Below are 27,778 nucleotides of genomic sequence, written 5' to 3' on the forward strand. Positions count from 1 at the left end.
GACATGCCTCCAAGAGTCAAACCTGGAAGAAATCTGTACCAGCCAAGACACTGACATCTGTCTTAGAAAGGGGCTTCACACAGCTCACAGAGGCAGTGACTTCCCACGGTAGATCTGGGGAGCTGTAAGGTCAAGGGGACTGCTAGGTAGGCCTCGTTTCCAGGACAATAAAACAGGGACCCGGAACAGGCGAGTGGCTCCCACGAAGTCACCCTGCCAGGTGGGGCCACCCAGGGGTTGAGAGCCAGGGGTCCTGTCTCCAAGCATCTCTGGGGTCATGCTCTGTTGAGCTGGGCATGACCTCTGGGGGTCAAATCATTGTTTACCCAACGGTTTCTGAGGCTTAGCAGAAAGTGGAGGAATGTTCTTCCAGGTTGGCTGCAAGGGAAGCAAAGAGGGAATGAATATGAACCACTGCTTGGGTTCATATGAACCCAAGAACGTGGGGTCAAAAGTGTGTCATCTACTTCCTCCACACCCACCAGAAACACCAGAAAGATGCCAGTTTCCAACAAGACGAAATTCTTAACTCACTGCTAAGTCTCTCTAGGCTCCATCTTCCTCTTCCCTTCCTACCTGATTCTGTGGGGATCTTTCTTACAACCTTGGCTGCACGAGAATCTTTTTGCCAGTTTCCAGTTTGTTTTCAGTGAGCGGTGCTCCACGTGGAGATGTAGTTTTGATGCATTCATTGCGGGAGATGGGCTCTGTGTCCTCCGCCGCTGCCATCTTGTCTCCCCTCCTATCTTACTTAGTTCCTAACGCATCCCTCCCCATCACTCCCATTTTACAGATGAGGAGACTGAGGCTTGGAGAGTGGAAGTCATTTGCCTAAGGTCACCTTGTGGTGGAGCCGGCTGGTTCTGAAGAGCCATCCCAAATCATCTCTCACTGTCCCTTTCTTTCCCACTGGCCCCAGCACGTCCCTGTGTAAGGTTCACAGACTCAGGTGGGTCAGACCCACTCCAAGAACTGTTCCTGTCATCATTAGGTAATAGATGTGTTGGCATCAATCCCCATGGACTCTAGACTTTCTGCAGGACTCACACCTGAGTATTCTGAATCTCAAACCTGATGTTTGCCTTTCAAGGGCACTGCGGTGGGTGGGGGAATCATCCCCTTTCAAGGGCTTTTGTTTACCATGCACAGACTTGAGCTATCAGAGCGCTGGGTGGGTGTTCAGGTTTTCCTGGCCAAGACCCCTGGACCTTTGCGTCCACCTGCATCTCACCTTGAAGAGCATCTGAGAGCAGAGCCTGTGCCTTCCTTACCTGGTCACCTCTGATGCCAGCCTTCCCCACCATCATTCTGTTCCCACCCCAGTGGCCTCCCTGGGGTTCCTCAAACCAAGATCTTTCGTGCCTCGGGACCTCTGCCCTTCCCGCTCCGCCTGCCTGGGAGCCCATGTCAGATCTTGGCTCAGATATCGTGGCTCTGCTCACAGCGGCCTTCCTTCCCGGCCCGGATCTGAAGCAGCTCCCTCCTCGCCTGGCTACCCCGCATCACATCACCTGTCTGTCCAGCTTCCTTCACGACACTATTGCAGTCTGGGCCTTTCTTGCTGGTTTACTGGTTGCCCAGTTTAGTCTCCTACTAGGATGTAAGCCCCCGAGAGCAGGAGCCCTGATTTATCCGTGGCGTCCCCCCAGCACCACGCCTGCATGCTGGAGATTTCCACGAATGACTGCTGAACCTCTGGGTACCCGGCTCGTGCCTGAGAGTTGGCCCCGGATAGCACCGCGTGGCAGAGGGAGGGAGACAGAGGGACCAACTTCATGGGACAGAGGAGGGCTCGTCTGTCTGTTCACAGAGGCATGACGGCAAAGGAACGTGTAAGTTACAATCTAGTCTGGTCCTTGGATGTAGGGCCATGGGCTATAGAAACTTCCATTTCTGAGCAGGCCCAGATCTCTCATATGTTCACTTTGAAATTAGAAGGGAATTTTCAAATTCTACCCGTAGGTAAAGCCCTACTCTTGCCCTCCCACTGTTCAACTTCGTGATGAAAGCTACCTTGGACACCTGGCTGACCAAAGCCACCCGCTGTCGCTGACCCATCCCGCCTCCCACTTACCCACTGCCGTCGCTTCATTGAAAGTGCTTCTGCCGTCCTTTCCCGTGCTCTGCCACATTTTTGAAGCCACCCTCTGCGAAAGGAAGTGGGCTCTGTCAGGGAAGGTGTGTCTATTCCTGCTCAGATGCTCACGGCTCACCGGCCAAACCAAGTCCAAACACCTCAGCCTGGCCCGGCGCCCTGGCCCTGCCCCCTCTCCTCCCCCAAAGAGGTCCCCCAGTCCCCACCTGCAGCTGCTCCCCCAGCCCGTATGGTCTGCCCTCAACTCCTGCCATTTCCCACCCCAGCCCCGTGCTCACGACACACTCCGGCTGCTGTGATGGCCAAGTTCATCCTACCTCAGGATTTCCACATCTGCTGTCCCTCTGCCCGCTATTTCTTATTCTTGATAACTGGGTTTCAATATCCCCTCCTCAGGAAGGCTTCCTTGACATCCTAGTCTAAGGTGTCCTTTTTTTTCTTTTTTCTTTTTTTTGCGGTACGCGGGCCTCTCACTGTTGTGGCCTCTCCCGTTGCGGAGCACAGGCTCTGGACGCGCAGGCTCAGCGGCCATGGCTCTCGGGCCCAGCCGCTCCGCGGCATGTGGGATCCTCCCGGACCGGGGCACGGACCCGTGTCCCCTGCATCGGCAGGCGGACTCTCACCCACTGCGCCACCAGGGAAGCCCTGTGTACTGTTAATTCTTTGAAAAGGTATGGTGGATGAATGGAAGAATGGATGGATCGATGGACAGCTGGATGGATGACTGGCTGGAGGGATGGTGTCAACCATATTTTCTAATTCCCTCAATGAAAGTAGGAGGAACTTTTGCACGTCTAGTCCCAGGTTCTGATGTTTAGCGTGAAGCTGTGTTTGCTGTAAGCCCCTCTTGCCCAACATCAGACAATAAGGCTTCTACCTTATTTCCCAATCTAATTCCCATTTTGTCTGCTATGAGCCATCCCTGAGCTGCTGCCTCAGTCCCAGCCTGCAGCCTGGAATGGCTCCTGCCCACGTGGAGGACCACACAGGCTAGAGGAGAGATTTTTCACAACAGAAGCATCTTGGCATCCTAGCACCTTACCCACAACATGCCATCTGACAGCATAAAATCAACCACGGAGAATACAGTCATTTTCCTTCATAGCAGCTTCAAACCGTAGTTCTCAGAACAGTCCGTTGGGTTTCTTTTCTTCACCCCAGAAATGCCCACTGCCCTTTTTAGTACCCTCCGCAAAGTACGAACGGTTCTTCTCTTACCTGGATATTCTTTGTAAAATTTGTGTCGTAAGAATCGCCCATCTGGAAAAGAAGTGAGAGGATTAAACTCCTTTCGGGGAGTTTTTAAGGCCAAAACTAAGAAATTATTTGTGTTTTCCACTCTCATTCTCTCACAGGTGTCCGGTGGAATTTTCCAGAAGCTACAGTGGCGTGTGACACTGCGGCCGATTAAATGCAGAAGCAGAACGACCCAATTCCCACTGTTGATTGTCATCAACCACCTCCTTCCTCGGCCCCAGCCCTGTCACAGCAGTAAAACATCTTCTGGTGGGAGTCGGGGAAACTTCACGTGGGAGAGCGGAGAAGTCTGGCCAGATCACGCAGATGTTGCACATGGCAACGCGTCTATCGGTAAACGCCCCCCTCCCCCTCTGTGCATCGTCTCATCTGACTGCTGTAAGGGTAATAAATCACATTTGTGCCCTTGAAACTAATATTCTATGCCCATCATAGCTCAATCAAAATCATGTTTATGTACTCAGGGGCATTTTGTTTCCTCCTCTTCTGTGGCTATCCTAACAATCATCACGGTGTCCAGGACCAGCAGTGACGTTTACTGTACAAGGCGACAGAACCAACGCTGACCCGCACCCTCGGGCAGAGAGCTTATCAGCAAGCTCAACGACTACCATTTACCACGATTTTTCCATTTACGGTTATTTCCTGAAGCAAATGGCAAAATTTTTCCAGGCCGGAGGCTCTCGGAAACATTCCTGCTCCTCCCTTCTCCCTGGGGGTGAATTATGGCCCCTGATGCCATGGGCAGGAGACGGTGGTCTGTGCGGAGCTGGACCCCTTCCTCACACCAGGTGTGTTTACCAGAGGTGTCACTTTTACAAGATAAACCTATGGATTTGAGCCCCTGCTCTGGGCTGTGCCACCCTGTTATCCTTCCCAGGCAGCGTCCGGTGAAGTCACTTTGTCAGAGGGAAGAGTCGGGTGGGGGGGGGGCTCATCTCCCACATCTCAGTCTTGGATGGTCAGTATCGGAGCAGCATGGAACCCACTCAGAAGATGCACGAGGTGGGGATAAATTAGGAGGTTGGGATTGACATGTACACACGACCATGTATAAAACAGATAACCAACCAGGACCTATTGTATAGCACAGGGAACTCTACTCAATATTTTGTAATAACCTCTAAGGGAAAACAACCTGAAAAGGAACAGATATATATATGTGTGTGTGTATATCTGAATCACTGTGTTGTACACCTGAAACTAACGTGACGTTGGAAATCAATTATACTTCAATAAAGTAAAATAAAATAAAATAAAAAGATGCACTGAGGACCCCGACCCTGCTCTCTGAGAAATCAGATTACTGCCTGTGTTGATGTTCATTTTCCTCTCAAGAAAGACATGAACTCCTCAGACATCAGGGTCCAGGCTGAACTCAGAGCGGTCCTTGGCCCCCTGTAGCAGCCAGCTCTCAGCAGAGACCTGCATCTTAGGCGTGGGCAGGAGATCTGTAACTTATTCTCAGATAGTCCCCAAAAGTAACTATGTGGATTTATATAGAGAGAGTGCAGGGTTGGGGGAGAGGCAGAGAGAGCACGATAAAGGAAAGAGTATTTAACAATTGATGAATTAGGGTGGAGGCTCCAAGGTACTCTCCTTGCCGCTTTTCTGTAAGTCAGAAATTACTTCAGTTCTTCCCTGGTGGCGCAGTGCTTAAGAACCTGCCTGCCAATGCAGGGAACACGGGTTCAAGCTCTGATCTGGGAAGATCCCACATGCCGTGGAGCACCTAAGCCCGTGCGCCACAACTACTGAGCCCGTGCTCTAGAGCCCACGAGCCACAACGACTCAGCCCACGTGCCACAACTACTGAAGCCCACGTGCCTAGAGCCCGTGCTCCACAACAAGAGAAGCCACTGCAATGAGAAGCCCGTGCACCGCTACGAAGACCCAACGCAACCAAAAAATTTAAAAAAATTAAAAAAAGAAATGACCTCAAATATGCAGTTTTTTAAACACTTAAAATCCGAGGCTTCTTGTTTGGTTACCCTGGGACAAGAATGCTCCTCTATTCCCAGAGACCATTGCTCCAAGGGAAGTTGTTGGAATTTAAGATGTTTCCAAACTCCTGTACAATTACCAATAATTACTGCTAAGTGACAGCCCTCTGGGGACAAGGCTAGGGGAAATTTCAATTACATTTCTGTCTAGAAGGCTCCGATCATTCCTGTGGGTGGGGGAGGACACACACCCATGGGCTTTGGAGCAGGTGGCCAGGCTTGGAATTCTCACTCTGCTCCCTGTTAGGTGTATGCATTGTCTGGGCACGTTTCTGATCTCCAGCCCTCCCTCTTCCGGAAGACAGGTGACAGCTGCGCACATTGGCTGGGGACCTACTATGTGTCAGGCGCTGCCCTAAGAACTTTATAAGTGTTCTCTCATTCAAGCTTCATCACTACCCCAAGAAGCAATTACTATCGTGACCCTCACTGCTCCATTTTACAGATGAAGAAACTGAGGCTAAGAAAGCTTAGGTTAGCTGCCCAAGGTCACCCAGGAAGAACGCCGCAGGATTTGAACCCATTTCAGTGGCCTGCAGTCTTAATCACACTCAACACTGCTCCTGGTCATACTTCTGCCTTTGCAGGCTCGCACTGAAGCTTAGGGGAGCGCCCACAAGGGCATCAATCAACCCCGGGTGTCATCGGTACAGCCACCTGACTGTCTCTTTGTTTATCTCCACCCTTGAAGTGGGTCCTTTTTGAACTGGTTTGGTCCCTCGAGAACGGGTTTGAACCTGTCTGGCTTACTCTAGTCTTGGAGGTCATATAACTGAATGAGTGAGATCAGGAGATGAGAAAGGCCACATAATTCCAGGCCTTTCCAGTTATAAAAATGACATTTCGGGGCTTCCCTGGTGGCGCAGTGGTTGAGAGTCCGCCTGCCGATGCAGCGGACACGGGTTCGTAACCCGGTCCGGGAAGATCCCACATGCTGCGGAGCGGCTGGGCCCGTGAGCCATGGCCGCTGAGCCTGCGCGTCCGGAGCCTGTGCTCCGCAACGGGAGAGGCCACAACAGTGAGGGGCCCGCGTACCGCAAAAAAAAAAAAAAAAAAAAAAAATGACATTTCGGTTCAGAGGACTCCTGACTAACCCCCACCATCCCCAGCTCTTTTGGAAAAAGCTGCTCCTTCCAGCAGGTTCCTACAGGCTGGCCTGTTCTTGGGGTTGTACGTCCGAAGGACCGCGTATCCCGTCCACCTGCGTACTCCGTCCACTGTGGTGTCTACAGACAGCAGTGGTGCCAACAGAAGGGATTCAGTTCTGTGCTTGAGAAACTACAGACATGGTTTATTTACATGGATTAACTCACTGGCTCCTCAAAGAGCCCATGAAGTAGCTTAACTACTATTAACCCTGTTTACAGATAGGGAAAGCGAGGCCTGAAAAGGTTGGGCGATTTGCCACACACAGCAGCAAGGGGCCAAGTGGCCACTGGAACCCTGGCTGTCTGGCTGGAGAACCTACTCATAACCCTAAATAGCAAGTGGAATGTAGGAGAAATCTCAGATTCCTGGTTGGTTCCAATCCTTTTATAAGTATTATATTAAATTATTAAGTATTAAATTATTATATATTAAATTATTAAGTATTAAATTATTAATTAATTAAATTAAATTATTAATTTAATACTTAAGTATTAAGTACTAAATTATTCTTTTCAGAATTCCAGGAACCAGGATTCCTGAGACAGTTCCATGTCTCCTAATTTTATTACTTGCAATGACGCTGATGCTAAATGCATAACAGATTTAACATCTATGTCTTTCTTGAAACACCTCAGAGAAATAAATTCTCAAATGAGGAAAAAGAAATGCTTTGCCAGATAACGTATGTGATGGGCTCTCTGGGCCAGGAAGGTCGCTGTGATTATCCTCGATTTTGACCGAGGTGCTATCCTCAGCTATTAGGACTAAGAGATGTTAAAGTGGGGACGTGGGCCCTGGAGGGTATGGTCTCAAAGTTCCAATAAGCTCAACTTTGACATGGTTACCCTCCATCTCCCTGAAGTTCCCGAGTCTTCGTTTGCCACACATTTCTGGCAAATTCCATGCCTAACCTCTCCACCTTACACCTTGCATGAGGCAGGAGTGGCTTTTAGGTACCCTCAGCAGTCCCTCCTCTGCCGTCCTTGCCCCCCTGGGGAAAAGTATGCAAACTAAAGCCACACTATTCAGGCCCTTCACTGAACTATTTATTGCCTTGTCTCCAAAGACAAATACTAACTAAGTCACACTGAACAGTCCCAGCAGAGAGAAGTTAAGGGTTCTCAGACAATTCAAATTCTGTGCAGTTTAAAATGGATAGACAGATAGATACAAATTATCCAGCTTTTACTGAGCACCTTTAGTCTCTGCTCTGGAATCACACTTATGATTTCAATTAATCCCCATAACCCAGCATGAAGTGGCCCCATTTTACAGATAAGAAAACCGAGGCTCAGAGATTTGAAACAACTGACCCCAAGGTCAGCCAGGCAGGAGGTGGCCGAGCTGGGGTTTGCCCGCATCCTGCTCAGATGAGGAGGGAGAAGGTGCAGAGGAGCAGGGCAGAGAGGGGACAGGAGGAGGGCGTGGCCAGGCTCAGGGGCGGGGGCTTCCTTTGGGACGGGTCTCCCGTGGGGGGTTCCGGGGAGAGTGGGGTGGGGCTCGGTGTCCACACTCACCTGCCGGACGGCGCTGCTTGACACACTGCCCGCTGTTGGGGATGCCCTCAGCCAGGTCACCCGGGCTCAGGATGTGGCACTCATAGCCTGAGGGGCAGAGGAGTGGCTCGGCCCCATCCTCTGTGGTGCTGCAGGCCTCTGCTGCGGGGGACACACACGCGGGGGGCTCAGGGGTGGCCCCCAGGGGGGCAGAGGGGCCGCCTCTCACCGGCACCCCAGATTGCACACTGTGCCTGGGGTCTCTGCACACACACATGCACACGGGGGCAGCCCAGAGTCACAAGATCCCAAACACGCCCTCGCATGCATGCATCGTGACATGCATATTGGGTTGGCCAAAAAGTTCGTTCGGTTAGCGAATGCATTGTTCAAGAAAAGTTCTTTGTGAAAATGAAAAACGTCAATTTTTACTTAAAACCGAGTGAACTTTTTGGCCAACCCACTACATGTATGTTCATCTCCACACAATGAAACACATATGCTCGTGCTTATAATCACACGTACATACATGTTTACCCACCAAAATCCTATACGCACACATATCACATACACACATTTTCGCCATCCCACAAGTCCTAACACACGTATACACACACACACAGCCATATCCACACCCACGTTCACACGCACACAAATCCTGCACACACACACGCACACCCCTACAGTCGCACACATCTGCACAAACACGGATGCACAAGTTCTCAGACACACGGCCACAAGCACAGCCAGCTGGCTTCACGCACAGCCGCACACCCTGACAGACACGGTCACGCACTCGGATGTACGTAGGGTCACAAGCACAGCTGCACAAACGCAAAGGTGCTCCCTCACAGCCGCACCCCCGCAGTGGTCCACGCCCCTGGGCCTCCTGCCACTCCTTTCAGAAACTGTTCTCCACCCACCCCGGAAGGAGGCCTCGTCAGCAGGAACAGTGAACCCCTTATGGTGGCTTGAGGGATCTGAAAACCTCAAGCCCCCTCCCTCTGAATTCTCCACCCAGGGAGGAGGCCCCGTTGCCAGGGACAGTCAAACCCCACACTGTTGTGCGGATTCTGAGAGCCTGGCCAAGCCCCAGCCACCCCCTTCCGTGTCGGGGTGGGGAGGGTCCAAGCGGGCCAGGTATTAGAGGACAGGCAGCCTGCCGGAGCAGAGGCTGACCCTGGTTCTCAGTTTTCTGGGGGCACCTGAGAAGGGGGGACCCTGGCTCTGCTGTCGGGTTGGGCATCACCCTGCAGGTACCTTGCAATGCCTCCTCAGGGCCGTCCAGGAGCCAGCCGTTGCCCCCAAGCCATCGAGGTTTCGGCTGCACTAGCCAGTCTAAAACTGACAAGATAATAGATGGTTAAATTGAGGCCCTCCTCAGGCAGCTGAGAAATGCCCCAGCCTCTGGGGATGGGGAGCCTACATCTCATGATGAAACACAGAGCCTCCCCGCAGGAGAAACAACTCAGTTCCCCAGCAAAAGTTCATCCCTTCCTTTTAGTAACAGAACTCCTGAGTTTCAGCTAGGCACTGGCTGGCCAAGCTGGAGACTACATTTCCCAGCCTCCCATGCAGCAAGGTGTGCCATGTGACTGAGTTCTGGCCAATTGGATATGAGCAGAAGTAACCACGCCACATCCCAGCTTTCACTGGTATGGTTACCTGTCGGCTCCCCTCCCTCTCTCTTTCCAGCTTCCTGCAGACTGGGAGCCACCACGTGGAGCAACGAGACAGAGGGAACCTGGGTCCCTGGGTGACTGGAGCGGAGCCACCTGCCTGTCATGGACCACCTGTCGACTCCGGCCTTTTAACCGAGGGAGAAGTAAATGTCTAATAGGTTGGGCCCCTGAGTTTGTGGGTCTTTTTGTTACAGCATCATGGCCTGTTCTCTAACCAACACATTTTTAACAGGAAGAGTGACCATGTAGTAGACTGGAAGGTCTTCAAAACCCCAAACAGGGATTGAAAACCCAAATGCCTCTGGAGACAGATAGGTAACATAAAGGAGGACGGTAGGCTGGGTAGGATCACGGCCAACAGGAGAGTTCCTGCCTCAGTGGGTCAGCGGCTGGTCAGCTCTGGCCAGCTGTTCCCAGTGTTCCCAGAGCTTCTGGGTGGTTCTTTTGTGTGTGTTTTTTTAAACTTTAGGTCTATATTTTAAAAAATATAAACTCTTGGTTTTAAATGTTGGCAAATAATTTTTTTTTAATTTTAAGTACTTTGGAGATTAAATAAAACTGGTCTGGGATCACAATCGTTTATGACCTCTGCTTTAGTCTGACTCCAAAATAAAGATATTGATGTGCTGTCCAGTGCCTTTGAAAGTACCTAGATAGGGATTGGTAAAAATACCAGTTAGCTTTTTCTTTAAAAGAGCACAATATGGTTATAAGAAGGTTGCTCTCAGTGTGGAAAGGGAAACAGCAGAACCAGCAGTTTACAACTTCCAAACGAGAGGGGTGAGATGTGGTTCCAGAGCCTCTATTTCCAATCTTCTGGTTCTTCCCTCCTTTTCCCCACTGCCTCGGACTTAATGTTAGAAAATGTATTTTCAATGTTATTTTTTACTAAACAGGAAATGTATTAATTTTTCCTGTACAGGGAAACGTACACATTTTGCTATACTTTTTGGAATACTGAAATTTGGTCAAGGTCTCCCATCAATATGCAGGCCCTAAAGGCCTGGAGGCCCAGGGTCTCGCCTCTCTGCTCCCCAACTAGAACTTCCTGGGATCACCTGCTAAATAAACTCCCCTCACTCAAGACCTTATCTCGGGGTCTGCTTTGGAGGAAACCCACAGGCTGCCTGCAAGGAAGTGTGTAAGCTGCTTAGAACAGGGCCTGGTGCATTTCAAGTCACGTTAGATGTGCGGTTCTCAATCTGGAGCAATGTTGCCCCCGCCCCGAGGAAACATCTAGTAAAGTCTAGAGATATTTTTGGTTGTCCCAGTGTGGGGTGGGGCCACCACTGCCACCTAGTGGGTGGAGGTCAGGGATGCTGCTCAAAATCTACACTGCCCAGGTCAGCGCCCCACCGCCCACCCCAACTAGAATTATCCGAGCCCAAACGTCAAGAGTGCCAAGGGCGAGGAACCTTGTTCTAGAAATTATTATCGTAATTCTTATTATGACTAATATTTTGTTGGCTCTTCCTGTTGGCCAGTGAAAGCTAGGCCTTCATTGATTCATCTGTTCTTCATTGAGTACCTTTTATGAGTCCAGAGACTATTTCAGGTAGTGGGGATACAGCAGTGAATGAAACAAACCAAACCTCCTGCCCCATGGGGCTGACCTTCAAGTCGGGGGATGGCCAGGAAGCAAATGAGACGCAATATTCTAGACTGGACTATAAAGAAAGCTGAAGCCAGAAGGCAGTCAGCAATGGCCAGAGGAAAGATTACCATTTAGAGAGGGAAATTGCCCTGAGAAAGTGACCACCTCTACCTGAGATCTGAAGGAGGTGAGGAAGTGAGCTGTGTGGGTGTCTGGGGGAAGGATGTTCTGGGCGGTGAGGGATCCCACAAATGAGCCTGGGGCCCCGTATCCCTACACTCAGAGCCTAAGGCAGCGGACACTTCTCCATAGTCAGAAGACTAAATGGAAATGCCAGCTCTGCCTGCTGTGTGACTTTGGGCAACGTACTCAGCTTCACTGAGCTCCCGTGTCTTCAGCTGTAAAACAGGGCTGATAGTGGTCTCTCCACCCCGTGGGACTGTGTGAGCAATTAAATGAGATGGTGTAAGGAAAGGCTATTTGGAATGTCATGGACAGTTGTACAGTTTGTGCACTGCTCAGAAGCACCTGTTCTAGGCAGCAAGTAAGGCTGGAGTCCCTATGCCCTGTCTCAGTCCAAAGGAAGGGGCACCGTTTTGGCTTGCCCAACCAGATGGGCATACTTTTACGTGCTTCCTCCAAGAGGAGGGGTGCTATTTTGTCTTTCTCATAAAAGGCCCTGTAGGAGCCAGCGTGGCCATGAGGCAGTGCTCAAAGGCAGCACAGACTGTAATTATGAGCATTATTAAGGGTGCCGAGTCCCTTCTCGTCGCTGTGACCTCACCCCGAAGAGAACTGAGTGTGTTCGTTCTTACCTTGGCCTTGAGGAGGGGGTAGTAATGAAGGCCCAGGGGGACCACAGCCTCTGGCCGAAAGTGCAGTCCTAACAGGCTGCTGCTGGAGGCTGGGAGCGGAGGAAACTTTTAGGGCACCTTTTCTCCACTCAGCTGCCCATAATCAGCCCCACCCTGTATTCCCCCCAGGCTCCCTTCCCTCCCCTCCCAAACCTCTCCAGAAGGGATCTGAAACTCCTTCCCTCCACAGATGAACCCCTGAGGACTGTGTCTCCCAAAGAGATTCCCCGTTCAGATGCAACAAACATCCTACTGATTCTCTGCTCCTAGCCGGAGGCGGGGCTGAGCACTTCCGGATGCGGCACTCCGCGTGAGCTGCACATTCTCCTTTCAGCCCTGCTTTACAAGTGGGGGTTTAAGTTGGTGACCAGCTAGCCAGTGGATTTGATTGAACCCAGGAGTCTGCATGCCCACCTGGATCGCTAAGGTGTCAGGTCTCCATCTCAAATACCCCCAGGGCCAGGCGTCATGAGTGAAGTGGGCCTTGTGGGGTCCCTGGAAACCTGGAGGCCGCCCCCGCTGCCCTCTAGGGGCACCTGAGGCTCCAGCAGATGGTGGCCCAGGGAATGCGGTCCAGTACTTTTAAGAAAAGCTGGAGGACTTCCGTGGTGGCGCAGTGCTTAAGAATCCGCCTGCCAATGCAGGGCACAGGGGTTCGACCCCTGGTCCGGGAAGATCGCACAGGAGGCGGAGCAACTAAGCCCACGCCCTAGAGACCCTGTTCCACAACGAGAGAAGCCACCGCAGTGAGAAGCCCGCGCACAGCAAGGAAGAGCAGCCCCCGCTCGCCGCAGCTAGAGAAAGCCCGCCCGCAGCAAGGAAGACCCAACGCAGCCAAAAATAAATAAAATTAAAAAAAAAAATTTTTTAAAGAAAAGCTGGAAATCTGGATTTTTTATGAGAAATCTCCCCCATCTTCATAAGAGGGGTATTTTCCTTTTAACGGGCGGCCCCTGGACTGCAGTTCTCTGCCCGCAGCGGCGAGCCCCGCATACAGCAGGCGCTCAGTGCATGCAGCTGGATGCTTGCTTATGTTCCCATCTCACAGGCGGCCCGCCCAGGTGGTCCAGGTTTAAGCCCAGCTGTTCCTCCAGTCGGGCAGCGCTGGGTAGGACAGTTCCCCGCGCCCCCCCAGCCCGTCTCCCCCGGCCTGGAGCACCTACCTGGCGGGGGCGGCACGGCCTCCAGGCAGGCGTAGGCGCAGCCGTTGTAGCAGCAGCGCCGGTGCCGCGGGCACTCAGAGTCAGCCTGGCAGCGCGCCGCCTGGCAGGCGCCGGGGGGCAGCGAGCGCGGCGGCGGGGGGCAGCGGTCGGCTCGCGCCTGTCGGGGGCCGCCAGCCTCCTCGGCCTGCGGGAAGAGGGGGCGTTAGCGGGACGGGGCGGGTGCTGTGCGCCGTGGGCGGGTCGCTGGGCCTCTCTGAGCCGTCGCGTCCTCGCGTGATCACAGCAGAACCAGCCTTAGCGGGTTGCTCTGAGGATGAAAGGCTGCTGTTTCTCTTTGTAATAGCCCCAAACTGAAATGACTGTAACCCCATCAGCAGCAAAAAGGAGAAATGAATCTGGATAAGAGTTGTATGTTAAGCGTCCATCCTGATGTTTATATGTATGTATGTACATATATGTATGTATTTACATATAAAATACGGTATATATATGTATACAAACACAATAGATACACACACATATTTATATACTTCTTATAATTCATGTGTTTATATAGAGCTTTGAGAATTTACAGATCACACACAAAATGAATAAATTCACCTAGCAAACGGCTTGGATAAACGTCACAGGCATAACACTGAGAAAAAAAAGAAGTCAGCTCACAAGAGAACATATAGTATGAATCCATCTACAGTTTTCGTTCAAAAACAGGCAAAGCTGATGTCTGGTGTGAGAACAGGAGCGTGGTCCCCTGGTGGGTGGTGACCTGAAGGGGGTCTGGGGTCCCTGGGGGCCGGCCCCGTTCTGCTTCCTGATCTGGGCGCTGGTTCCACGGTGTGTTCGTTTTGTGGGGATTCATGGAGCTGAACTCAGGATTCTCACACTTTCTGGTACTATGTTTCCAGAAAGAGTTAAAAATATGATATCCTGGGCTTCCCTGGTGGCGCAGTGGTTGAGTCCGCCTGCCGATGCAGGGGACACGGGTTCGTGCCCCGGTCTGGGAGAATCCCGCGTGCCGCGGAGCGGCTGGGCCCGTGAGCCATGGCCGCTGAGCCTGCGCGTCCGGTGCCTGTGCTCCGCAGCGGGAGAGGCCACATCGGTGAGATGCCCGCGTACCGCAAAAAAAAAAAAAAAAAAAAAAGATATCCTATTTAACATATAGGAAGTGTGGACGCATTACCAATAAAATAAGCATTTTAGAGGCGGGGTTGGGAGAGTTCAAGTCACACCAGACCCCATCTATGCCGGGAACACTGACCTGCTTCTGAATATGGAGGTGGGGTGTATGGAGGGCAGGTCTTACACATCCCGACACAGGTGTGCGCACACACACGTGCACACTCACGCACAGAGTTAGATACAGAGGAGGTTCTTTGGGGGAAAGACCACCCCGGCCTGCCCCGCCTCCGGCTTATGCCTGAACCGCTCCACCCATCTAAAATGCTTTACCCACCGATCCCCCGATCTCCGCCAACATATATGTATTGCAAAATCCTGCACCTTGTACTGTCCAAGTAAATAATGCAGACTGCAGACTGGAGTAGCACGCAGCCACTAAACCTGCTGATGACAGATCCCCAAGAGATGGTGGTTCATGAAGAGAATTAAGATATAGAACAGTTCGTCTGCTCTTCACCTATGTTTTCAAATATTCATATGCACACACATGTAATATGCATATGTTTAACAGGCCTAGAACATCTTTGGAAGGATATACAAGAATACACAGCAGCCGTTGGTCAAAGATTGCCTCTGGAGAGAAGAATTAGGTTCTGAAGCCAAGGGAGAGTTCTCCTTATTCTACACTTTTTTTCCCTTATTGCATGCTCTTTTGCACAGGTTCCAATATATATATATTGCCATGAACACATTGAGTTTTTTTCAATTTAAAGAAGACAATTAAAAAACTTAAAAGGTAGAAGTACTTAAGAAGAATGATTAAGGACAGGAAAAACCTTATATGTTAGTAAATAAATAAATAAAAGGCAAGCTACACAATGCTATATGCCCTCAAAGGTCAAGGATGTGTGAACGTCCTTCCGCCCCAGCTATTGCGGTGGCTGCAAACTCCACGCGCTGCTCCCAGCGCCCAGTAGGGGGCGTCGGGTCACAGAGAACAGGTCCCGACCAGACGCATCTGCCGATGCGTGCAATCACAAGGACCAGTGGTTCTCAAACTACCTCCCAGGGACCCCTCTCCCCCACCAGGGGCTAAGACTGGGCGGGGTGGGGGGTGGGGAGGAAACCGTGACCAAGTGGAGCGCGGGAGGGGTGCAGTCTGGGGAGGGTGGGGCTCCTGGCCCTCCCTGCTTCAGCCAGCGAATTCCTTTTTTTTTTTTTAAATAGAAGCAGAGTTGATTTCCGATATTGTGTTAATTTCAGGTGTGCAGCAAAGTGATTCAGTTATACATATATATTTTTTCAGATTATTTTCCATTATAGGTTATTCCAAGATATTGAATATAATTCCCCGTCCTTTACGGTAGACCCCTGTTGCTTATCTATTTTGTGTACAGTAGTTTGTACCCAGAGAGTTCATCTTTTCTCCCTTATATAAATCATTTAATTTGTGAAAAGCAAAAATGAATACAAAGCCAACATTTGGCGGAAACGAAGCCAAAATAAAGGGGCAATCTTGTAACTCCTGGATCTTCTAACTCCTGGTTCAGCCTTTTTGCCATCCTCTGCTCAGCTGGGTGCCCCAAATTCCTGTATCCTCAGGAATAACTTCCAAGATGCAGGCAGGGCACATAATCCCGCACCATTAACTCAGTTCATTTTCTTAAGAATTAGCAACATCGGACCCACGTTGGGGCCCCGCCATTTGAATCCTAATTGGAGGTGACAGCTGCCCTGGCCTCCTTCGGAGGGTGAGGGAGGATGCCTGTGCGTGGCTGGGAAGGGACGGCTGGTTTTTCCGCCCAGCCTGTTTTCACATCAAGCCTCATTTATAAAATTTAACAGAACCTGGAGATCAGACGGGAAACGGGAAACACTTTCCACCCACCTCCAATGCCTCCCAGGTGGGTGACTTCCTAAGGGCAGCCCCTAACAGGGGCCCTCTCCAGGGAAAATTCAAATGTCAGTTCTCAGAATTTGGAGAAAACAAAAGAGATAAGCGCCTTAGAAGTCAAAGGCCCCAGTGATTTATGGTGCTGCCGGAACAACAGATGGTCCTGCGTGATAAAGAACCGATTTCACGGAGGGGCCCAGATTAAAGGATTAAATGTTTTGAAAAATATTTCATGTCATGCAAGGTGATGCTCACAGAGGGTCCTAAACAAAGGGTGTTTCCTGGTGTTCTGAGAAAGAACGGACTTTTATAAACGAAATAAACAGATCACCTTCCCAGCCCACGGGGGTTAAAGGTTAAAGGCCAAAGTCCTTGGGCTAAAGGTCAGACCCCAGCTGGCCCCATGCCCCTGCCCCTCCACTTCTCTGGCCTCCCTCCTGTCGTCCCACCACTCTCCCCTTGCTCATTCCTGGCCAGCGCCCTGGTCTGTCTGAGGTCCCACCTCCGGGCCTTTACAGGCTGTGTCTCGCTCCTGAGATGCCGGGCTGGTTCCAGCCCTCACTGGGTCCAGGTCTCTGCTCACATGCGCCCGTAGCTGATGCCCCCCGTTCCCCTCTGCCTGCCTTACATAGCTCCAAACCTCTGATCACCCTGGGAGGACAGTGTACTGATTCACTGTTCGGTTTACTGTTTTTCTCCCTGCTACAACGTGTCCTCCTAGGGACTCGGTCTTCTTCCCACCTGTGTCCCCAGCACCTACGACCGTGCCTGGTGTAGAGCCGGTGTTCAGTTCATTTTTGTTGTGGTTGATTGAAAGCTGTGATGCTGAGAATGATGGAGGCGTGACAGTGACGGGCATCTCTTACTGGCGGTCCACCACGTGCCAGGCATCCTCATCCTTCTAGGCGTTTAACAACCTGCGCAATGTCCCTGTGAAGGTGGCTCCGCAGGCCAGGTGGCCTGCACGGATGTGGAGCTGTCCCTTCGTGTTTGTTTAATGCTGTACCTTTCCCCCAGCATCTGTACACGCCTTTGGTCACGTGAGTCCAGGAGGGGCAGGTCCTATTTTATCCACACTCTAAAGACGAGGCCCCCGAGGCTCAGAGAATTAAAGGTTTGCCCAAGGCCACCGGCGGAGAAGGGTCATATTACACTCCTCCCTCCTGAAGCCAAAATAATGCATCCAGAATATAAGTCTGGGGTCAGTGTTGGAAGGTTTGCGAGGACCCCAAACTCCTCCTCGCCTTGGAGCCTTCCGCACACTGTCCTTTGCACTCAGAACTCTTCCCTCTCCTTGCCCAGCTAATGCCTCCTCTTCCTTTGGGGCGAGAACTTAGGGGTTACATCCCACCTTCAAGTGTACCAAGATGGACGGCGCTGGGGCCGTGACTTCAACAGTCAGGGATTTGAGCTCAGGTGTGGGAATTAGATGAGTCTGGCTTGGACCCCTGTAGCTGTGTCATCATACAGGAAAATGACCTCTCTGAGCCTCCGTCTTCCTCACCTGCGAAATGGGCCCAGAAGTTAAGTGCCCGCTGCGGGGGTTTGTGGAGGCAGCAGATGAGACCACATCTGTGGGTGCTCTGCTCGGCGATGCTGATCGCTTGGTTTTATCAGTACTTTTATTTTTGGTCTTTCCTGCTTCCTCCCTCCTTCCCGCCCTCGATTCACTCACACACTGATGATGCTTTAGGTGTGATGCTGAGGCGGATGCAAAAGCAACCTATGAGCCGGTCCCTGCCACCAAGGAGTTCAGGATCTAACTGGGGTCTAAAGGTGCGCAAGCAAGAAACCCTCCCGCAGCAGCGCCATCATTTCTGGGGGGGGGGGGGGGGCGGTGGGGGGATGGGGGCAAACAACTGGCAGGGTTCCTAAGAGGAAGCAGCCGCCCCAGCACTGCTCCCTGAGGGTCCCCTGAGGTAGCATCCATCGCTCCCCTGTAGTTACACCTGCTGACCCCATTGTACAGGTGAGGAAACTGAGGCGCATACTCAGCATATGGGGAAGCGTCAGGGTCGGAACTCGGGCAGGCTGATTCATAATCACTGCAGGGCAGGCAGCATTTATTAAGCTCCCACTGCGTGCCAACGCCGTGCTAGGTCCTCACATACTGAGTTTCACGGAATTCTCAGCATAACCCTCACTGCTATTATTCACCCACTTTACTGATGAGGAAACAGACACAGAAATATCAAAGGCACTTGCCCCAGGTCACACAGCTGGCCAGCAGCAGAGGCAGGATTCAAACCTGGGTCTGTCTGACTCTGGCAACTTCCTGTCCCAGGAGCCTGGATCTGGGGAGCTGCTTCTCAGTCTCGCCTGTGAGACTCTTCCCGTTTTGTCAGCTCGGGGTCCGCCTCTCTCACACGCCCCTGCCTCCTGCCCACCTCTGGACCAGCCCCAGCTCTGGATGTAGTCATGTAACTGCCTTCCCAAGGGATACATTCTGGAAAGAACTCGTGCTGGCCCCCGCCCTCCGTTGCCACTCAGCTGAAAACAACACAACAGCATGTCAAATCCCAGCTCACCCCGACTGACAACGTCCTTCATGAACATCCCAGACAACCCATGATCTCCATCTTTCATTTTCATCCCTGCAAAAGGATGGTACAGCAAGTCTGCTTCAGAGTAGCTGTGAACATACATTTACGGTACAGCTCGGACAAGAATGTTCCAGCGCTGTTTGCCTTACCTGGATAAAGATGGTTCCCTTAGGGTTTTGACCTGGTGGCTATTTTTTTTTTCATACCCTGGGGGGAGTTTTTGGAGGCCTCTATAGATTTGCAAAGCCATTCCTCTTCTGATATCTTCAGGAAGCAGGTAGGGAAATGCCAGTTCTGGGCTGCTTCAGTGGGAAGCCCAATTCCACTAGTCCAAATGCAGGGTCCACTGAAGCAAGTGCCTGGAGGTCCAACCAAAGGAGGCTGGATAAACAAATAACTGCAGATCCACACCTTGGAACACCATAGACGTCTTTGAAAAGAGGACACGGGGGCTTCCCTGGTGGCGCAGTGGTTGGGGGTCCGCCTGTCGATGCGGGGGACGTGGGTTCGTGCCCCGGTCCGGGAGGATCCCACATGCCGCGGAGCGGCTGCGCCCGTGAGCCACGGCCGCTGAGCCTGCGCGCCCGGAGCCTGTTGCTCTGCGGCGGGAGGGGCCGCAGCAGTGGGAGGCCCGTGTACCAAAAAAAAAAAGAGGACACGGATCTATCATATTAACATATTCACCATATATCGTTCAATGAAAAATGCACGGTACAAAACAATATGAATAATACGCCAGACACAAATTCCACGTAGTGTATGATCACGTTTATATGAAACGTCTAGAATAGGGAAATTTGGGCTTCCCTGGTGGCGCAGTGGTTGAGAGTCCGCCTGCCGGTGCAGGGGACACGGGTTCGAGCCCTGGTCCGGGAGGATCCCACATGCCACGGAGCGACTGGGCCCGTGAGCCATGGCCGCTGAGCCTGCGCATCCGGAGCCTGTGCTCCGCAGCAAGAGAGGCCGCGATAGTGAGAGGCCCGCGCACCGCTATAGCGAGCGTCCCCCGCTCGCCGCAACTGGAGAAAGCCCTCGCACAGAAACGAAGACCCAACACAGCCAAAAATAAATAAATAAATAATAGAATAGGGAAATTTACGGAGACCGGAAGCAGGCTGGTGGTTGCCAGGGGCGACGATGGGAAGGGGGAGGGGAGCAACTGTTTAATAGGTCTGGGTTTCCTTTTGGGGTGATGGGAAGATTTTGGAACTAGAGAGAGGTGGTGGCTGCACGACACTGTCGATGCACTAAATGCCACTGAGTTGTCCCCTGTAACGTGGTCAATTGTATAGTATGTGCATTTCATCTCAATAAACAAATTTTAAACAATACGAACAAAATACCATTAAGAAAACAACGTGTGCCGATCATAACTGCTTCACGAAAAAGTCTAGGCACTCACACATACCAAAATGCCAACAGAGCTCGTGTCTCGGAGAATTTAGAATATTTTTACTTATTTGTGACTTTCTGTATTGTCTGAATGTGTGCAGAGTAAACATCACTGTTTTCATAATCCGGAAAAAAATTGAAACCATTTCCATTTAAGGAGAAAGAATTCAGTCTCCAGAGCTGCCCCAGTTTACCGCATCCCTCCCTCAGCACTCCACCCCCTTCATTCCCCTGCAAGAGCTTTACCCTTCTTTGGAATGTTCCAGAGAGTTAACGGCCTGACCAATAAATATGCACCCCAGGCTGGTTTGCTTGGTGCAGGAAGAAAGCCAATTTTCTTCTAAGCTTTACTTGCTCTTCCTCTGGAATTCGGATGTCAAAGATCTAAAAATATGTCTCTCCCTGGAACAGAGGGCTTAGAGTTTAGTGTGCATTGAATGCCATTTCCTGACGCCCTGAGACCTCCAGGACACGCTGGGCTCCGGGAGCAGAGTTTGGTTCATGGCTAATGGGACGTCCTCGGAGAGGTACTCAAAAACCCAGGATCTCACGCCAGGACAAGCCATCTCAGTGCATGTCGAGGGCAAGAGTGCACACTTGGCCAGCTCCTCCAGCTGGTGTCCACTGAGCCCTGCTGCTCACCTGAGAGTCTTCTGGAACTTTCCATCCCTGCTCTTCCGCTCTAGAGGGTTTTAATGTAATTTAGTCATTCATTTCACGGTAAATTCATAGTTCCCAGGCCTACCACGTGCCAGGCACTGGCTGCATGTGAGGAGAGCTGACCTAAACCAGTAGACACTGGCCCTGCCTTCACGCGTGGCTCAGCTCCAGGACATGTGACAAACACCAACCCAACACCACACAGAAAGGAAACGAATTGCTTTCTTTCTGTTTATCTGTGAAGGTAGGTAATGAAAAATGAAACAAAGTCAGAATAAAAAAAAATTCATGCAGGTCATAATAAGGGAGGTAAACGTTATGAAGAAGTCGAGAAGAGACCTAAATAGGGGATCAGGGAACGGGCCTCTGAGGAGGGGACCATGAAGCTGAGACAAGCCTGACCAGGAGCCCCTCACAGAATCCCTAAGATGTACCTTAGGTTCCCACTGCTTTTTAAAAAACTCACCGTGGTAAAATACATTGGGTTGGCCAAAAAGTCTGTTTGGTTTTAAGCAAAAATAAAAGACACATTTTTCGTTTTCACCAAGAATTTTATGGAACAATATATTCACTAACCAAATGAACTTTTTGGCCAACTCAATATAACATAACATTTGCCATTTTCACCATTTTTAAGTGTACAATTCTATGGCACTGATTAAATTCACAATATTGTGCAACACCTGCCTCTTATCTGTTTCTAAAATATTTACATCACCCCAAACAAATTCTTTTTTCTTTCTAACTGAAGTATACTTGATTTACAATGTTGTGTTCGTTTCTGGAAAACTTCTATTCTCATTAAGCAGTCCCTCCTTCACCCTCACGCCCTCAGCCCCTGGCCACGTCTAATCTACTTTCTGTCCCTATGAACGTGCCTTTTCTGGACATCTCGTACAGAGAGCACAGGCTATGTGGCCTTTTCTGACTGGCATCTTTCACTGAGCACGATGTTTCCAGAGCTCATCCATGCTGGAGCGTGTCTCAGTACTTCATGCCTTTTTATGGCTGAGTGATACTCCATTGTGTGGATGGACCCCGTGGTGTTGATCTATTCTGAGCTTATGGACATCTGGGCTGTTTCCACTTTGGTTACCGTGACTAGTGCCACCATGACAGGTAAGTTTCCCTCTGCTTTCCTGCCTCCTCGCACGCAGGGTCCCAGGTTATAACCACATGGTTCTTAGATACTTTTCCTCTTGCTCGCTTCCACCTGGAATCAATTTCAGGACTGAAACCTCAGGTACAGAAGCCAGATTCAGAGAGGAGGAAGTCACCCCCGAGGTCACACTATTCATTTGTTTTTCCTCCCTTCCATCTACCCACCCATCCATCCGGCTCCTCCCCCTAGTTCTTCAAATGTTTCTGAGAGTCTGTGACGCGTCAGGCACTGCGTTAGGTGCTCGGGGAGGGCCGAGCCTCCAGCGGGGCACTTTACCGCGGTATGTCACGTCCCCCCTCTCCAGCCCCCAGGGGGGACTTGCGGGGTCTTGGCCATGAACACTCCAGGACCCACTGAGCAGCCCCTCCCCTCCAGATGGAGGCGTCCTCGTGGTGCTGATGATGGGGTCCTGCAGGGGTGCAATCCATCTCACATCTTTCAAGGAGCAAGGAAAGCCTCTAGGACTCTGAGGGCACAGTGACAGCTTCACCAGTGCACGGCCAGAATGGTGCGGGGTGAGTCACTCTCTGCTCTGGCCGGAATTCCCTCATCTGGGAAGCGTCTACCATTGGGGTTGCTGGTTGCAAGCAACAGAACCGACTAAGTTGGTTCCCAGAGGCTGACTGTATGAGTGTGCTAGGGCTGCTGTAACAAACACCACAGACTGGGGGCCTTAAAACAATGGAGCTGTGTTCTCTCACGGCTCTGGAGGCCAGACGTTCAAAATCAAGGTGTCGGCAGGGTTGGTTCCTTCTGAGGCTGTGAGGGAGAATCTGTTCCATGTTTCTCTCCTGGCAATCCTTGGAGTTCCGCGACTTGAGATGCAACACTCTAATCTCTGTCTCTGTCTCCACACGGCCTTCTCCCTGTGTGTCTCTGTCTCTCTTGTCTTCTTCACCAGCCACATCGGATTAAGGGCCTACCTAATTTCAATATGTCCTCATCTTAATTAATTACACAACAATGACCCTATTTCCAAATAAAGTCACATTCACAGGCACCAGGGCTTGGGACTTGAACAGATCTTTTTGGGGGTAGGGGAGACAAAATTAAACCCTGAGACTAGGATTTTAGTGCAGGTGGTATATTTGCGAGAGGGTCCCAGGCAGCTCTAGCAGGGGAGGGGGCACGTGAGGCAGGGAAGGGGGGGCCATCTGGGGACCGTTAATGCCCAGGTGACTGCCCTGGGCACCTGGAGCTCAAACCCAAGGGCAACCTCTGAGAAACTGTCCAGATCACTCTTCAGAGGCGTCCCAGCCTGGGCTGAGGAAGCCAGGCCGTGGTCCTTCAGCTCCGTTTGCTCCCACGTTATGGACCCGAGCACCTTGGCCCGTCCTGTGCGCCGGCCGAGCATGTTCCGAGGACAGAGTTTCCAGGCTGAAGGTGAGGATTCAGGACTCAGGGAATGATGAGAGCAGAGGGGAGGTACCCACAGCTCCAGGCCACCTGCCTCTCCCACTCTTGCTAACTTAGCAAAAAATAAAAGATGCACCAGAAAGCTCTCGAGCTCACAGAAGTAACAAGGGAAAGGAGGACCAGCCTGAGGAGACTGGGGAACACGCCTTGCACGGGGCCTCTGTGCTCGTCACCAGAAGATGCTGCTCTGGGCAGGCCAACTGCAAAGGGGTGCCCCGTCCGGCAGGATGCATTACATCCTCTCTCTGGGCTGCTGCAGCCCCACGCTGCCCCTCCACTGGGCAGGCACCTTTGGGCAGGGTGCAAACTGCCTAGCCATTTCCAGCTGCCCCGAATGGGAGCTTAGGGTACAAAACAGACACACAGCCACAGTGACACGTGGGGATCATGGGGCTACCCAGTCCCCAAGCCGACATGGCGGCTACAATAAGTCCCACCTGGTAGGTTTGTTCAGAGGATCCTGAGACAGCCTGGCCTGACACACAGGAACGCTCAGCAAAGAACTGTTCTTACAACTTTCACCAAACGGCAGGAAAGCAAGTCCCAAAGCACCAGCTCCACAGAACTGGCCCTGAGCTCCCCTGAAAGCCTCTTGGGCTACTGACAAACATCCTCTTCCTAGCCTATTCCTTTCCGTCTTATCTAGCCTCGTCAATATCTTTGTTTTCCTTTTATTAGTACACAGACAGAGGTGTTCCCTGGCCAGGCACCAGGCTGAAGGCTCTCGGGGTCTTTCCGCTGGATTGCAAAGTAGCGCTGCCGTCTCCCACGCTGCAGACGAGGAAACGGAGGCTCACGGAGGACAAGCCTTCTTCTCCCTACAAGTCTCCCTACAGGGCCTCCCGTGTCTTCCTCTCAGACACTGTCTCTTGGGCAGGAAAATGCACACAGCATCCAGGAAGTGCCCCGGACCCCCTCAGGCCCCTCTGCCCACTCTGTCAAGGGGCGGGGCTTTGAGAAGGGGAGGAGCCAAGATGCAGGCAGCCGCGTGCGGTCGGGTTTAACACCCAGTTCTCCATGTGCAGCCTTTGCCAATTTCCATGGTGTAAATACTCTCACTGCGGCTGATTTCAAGCTACCAATGTGAGGCCACTGAATGAGGAGTTGGGAAGAGACGTGTAATAGCTCCTCGAGAGATGGTGTTTCTACCAGGCAGATGCCACAGACATGAATGACCTCGAGAGCAGGGAGAATGGTAAGAATGCAACCAAAATAATTAGGAAGTGATAATGTTTCTGATAAGGAGGATTTCCTTCCTTCCTTTTTCATGTAAATTATATAAGTTTATATGACTTCATTTTTAATAAGGGCTGTTTAACTCTCTGGAGTGGGTATGAGCTGGCTTCAGCATAATCCTGAACACCTGGCCTCTCCTCGCCCTGACCTGCCCCATGGGGTCCAGGGCCAAGGCTGAAGGGCTGACCCAGCTTGGGGTGGGCAATGGGGGCCACATAAGAAGTCCTGCCCCTGAATATGCGGAGCTGCTTCCTATTACTCCTAGATTCCCTGTTGGACATTTGCATGGATGTTAGAACTGAAAGGCCCTGGAGGTCATCTGGTCCTTCGTCTTCATTTCCCAGGTAATGACCTGAGGCCCAGAGAGGGGCAGCAAGCAGCCTGAAGCTGCACAGCTCATGAGAGACGTCACTGAAAGATTCCTAGGCCTGGCGCCCTGCCCAACCTCCATATCCTCTGAGCCACCAGTCGACAGCCTGTCTTTCCCCAGGGGCTCTCTGTGAGGCACGATCTGGGCACAAACCTCTCCCATGTCTAGGCACCGGAGAGGGAAGCTGATATCTGTTGATAGCAGGGAAGAGTTCCAGTCTAGTGAGTACAAACTCAAAGCGCTTGCATTCTGACAAATGGTGGCTAGAAGTGATTTCGTTCCTGAAGCCGACCCAGGCCTGTGTTTTTAGAGAGACTCCCCCTGACCCCCAGTGCATATCGTCCCCAACCTCCTAGCCTCCTCGTTCCTCCTAGTGAGATGTCACGGCATCAGCCCCTGTGACGCTCCAGGACAAGGTGGAGATAAGGCCAGATGATGTATTGGAAATCTCTCTGTGGTCCTAGAACCAAAGTGCTGGATGCTTTGAGGCCTAAATCGTCCTGTTGGAACAGCGAAAAGCATGGGGGAGTCCAACCTGACAAGGGTCTCTCTTCTCCCTCCAAATACCTACCACCATTTCACTTGCTACTATGCTTTTCTACACCCATGTGGCCTCCTGCTTGACCTATAGTGTGAGCCCTGGAGGCTGAGATTAGTCTCAATACAGTTTCATTTCACATGGTGCCTGGGGTCATTAAACATTCCCTTCTCCCTCTTCTCTGCCTGGAAAACTCCTATTCATCCTTCAAAGCCCTGGGTTGAATGTCCCCGATCCTGGAAAACCCTCCCTGACTCTCTTGGGGGCAGAGCTGCACACACTCTTCTGTGTTTCCATTGCACTTGCCCATAATTTACCCACAAGAACGTATGGGGCGCCTACTTCATGGCAGGCACCAGGAACACTGCACTGATGGAGACAGAATCAGGCCCTACTGTGAGGAACCTACATGCCACCTGGGGAAGCAAACACCAACCAATTTCCTAATATTTGAGTAAAAGTCACCAAGACGCAAGGACCACTCGCTATGCGCTGTGTTTGACAGATACGGAGTCATTTACACGCTCACCCACATGCTGAGGGTGCTGGTATTGTCTTCCTGAACCTTCTATGCCTCTGTGCTCCCTTTTGGGGTGGGGGATCTAAAGTGACACCCCTTTCCACCTCCACTCTCTCTCCTAGTCCCCTTCCTGCTTTATTTCCCTTCTCAACACTTGTCACCAAATACACTACCGGCACGCCTTGGAGATACTGTGGTTTGGGTTCCAGACCACTGCAAGAAAGCGAGTCACAAGAATATTTTGCTTTCCCAGTGCATCTAAAAGTTAGGTTCACATTACACTGTAGCATATTAAGTGTGCAATAGCCTTATGTCTAAAAAACTCCATGTACGCACCTTAATTAAAAGAGAGCCTGTTGCTGAGAAATGCTAACCATCCTCTGAGGCCTCCGTGAGTCGCGATCTTTCCGCAATAGTCACGTCAAAGATCACTGACCACAGATCAACGTAACAAATAGAGTAAAAATGAAAAAGTTGGAGGTAGTGGGAGATTTACCAAAATGTGACACAGAGACAAGAAATGAGCAAACACTGTGGGACAAAAGGCGCTGAGAGACGCGGCTCAAGGCCGGGTTGCCGCAAACCTGCAGTTTGTAAAAACGCAGTTTCTGCAAAGCGCAATGAGATCAGGTGTGCTTGTATACATTTTCCTTTCACTTCTCATTCATTCTCTGCAAGCCCAGCCCTGTGGGGTAACACGAGTCTCCCAAGGCTTGGGGACATGTAAGTCTGTATCCCCACAGCCTAGGGCAACAGTGGCCTAGGTAAATAGTGGCGATCAGACATACATATTTGATGAAAGGAACTGAAAGGAACGCATCAATCTGTCTTCTTCAGATGAGATCACCGGCGCTCACAGACGTCCAACAACTTTCCTCAAGTCACACAGCCTGTGAGCAGCAGAGCTTGGATTCAGACTTAGGGCTGCAGGGCGCATGCTCCTCGCCTCCCACCACAGCGAGCCGACCCTTTGTATTGCTGTCACATGTCACCTGACTGCCTCCCCCACTCGACCACCCTGCAGGGTGGGAGCTGGTGTCTCCATGTTGTACCTACAGGAAGGCACAGAGCGCCCGGCCTGGAGCAGTTTCCACTAAATGTTTACTGAATGAGTCAGGAAAGGCACGGAAGCATAATTGCATCCTATCGACTATCGACATTTGGTTATTGACTGTTGAGACAAACACTCAGTTTTAAGTCCTCGGACTCTAAAATCAGGTGCTCTTTGTCAGGAGAAAGTAAACGTGGGTAGGCAGAAGCACGTCACCGGCCCCCTGTGTATTTTTAGGGGCCCCTGGCTTCTTTACTCCCAGGCTCGGAATCTTTGGAGGGCTGTGAGTTCCCTCTGCTCCCCACCCGACTTTGGCACAACTCAGATAAAGAAAGAAGGACGCCTGCCCTGTGCTGTCCGCATCTGGGTGGAGCGCTTGTACACGGTACAGTGCGGGCATCACCCATCTCCTCCCAGCCCCCCCCAGCCCGGGCACTTACACGGGTCCTCTCCGCCAGCCTCGCGTGCAATGCCCGTTTCCAGATATTCCTGGCAGAACTGGCTTCAAGGAGCAGCAGCAGGCAGCACAGAGTCCAGCTGACCTTCCTCCGGCCGCTGCCCATCCTGCAGCTGGTCAAAGGCAT

General features: G+C 51.5%; 1 protein-coding gene across 1 annotated transcript; it reads right to left on the reverse strand.

Annotated features, from left to right (window-relative positions):
- On the reverse strand, positions 1–27,778 carry WFDC1 (WAP four-disulfide core domain 1; the record flags this gene model as incomplete). Its single annotated transcript, XM_082862509.1, has 7 exons — positions 1–378; positions 2,075–2,147; positions 3,314–3,355; positions 8,022–8,162; positions 9,261–9,344; positions 13,294–13,477; positions 27,635–27,778. 6 exons carry the CDS (start codon positions 27,776–27,778, stop codon positions 2,089–2,091), a joined length of 654 nt encoding a protein of 217 aa, XP_082718635.1. The 3' UTR covers positions 1–378; positions 2,075–2,088.

Source organism: Leucopleurus acutus (genome assembly GCF_964270905.1).
Source record: "Leucopleurus acutus genome assembly, chromosome: 20".
Lineage (NCBI taxonomy): Eukaryota > Metazoa > Chordata > Mammalia > Artiodactyla > Delphinidae > Leucopleurus > Leucopleurus acutus.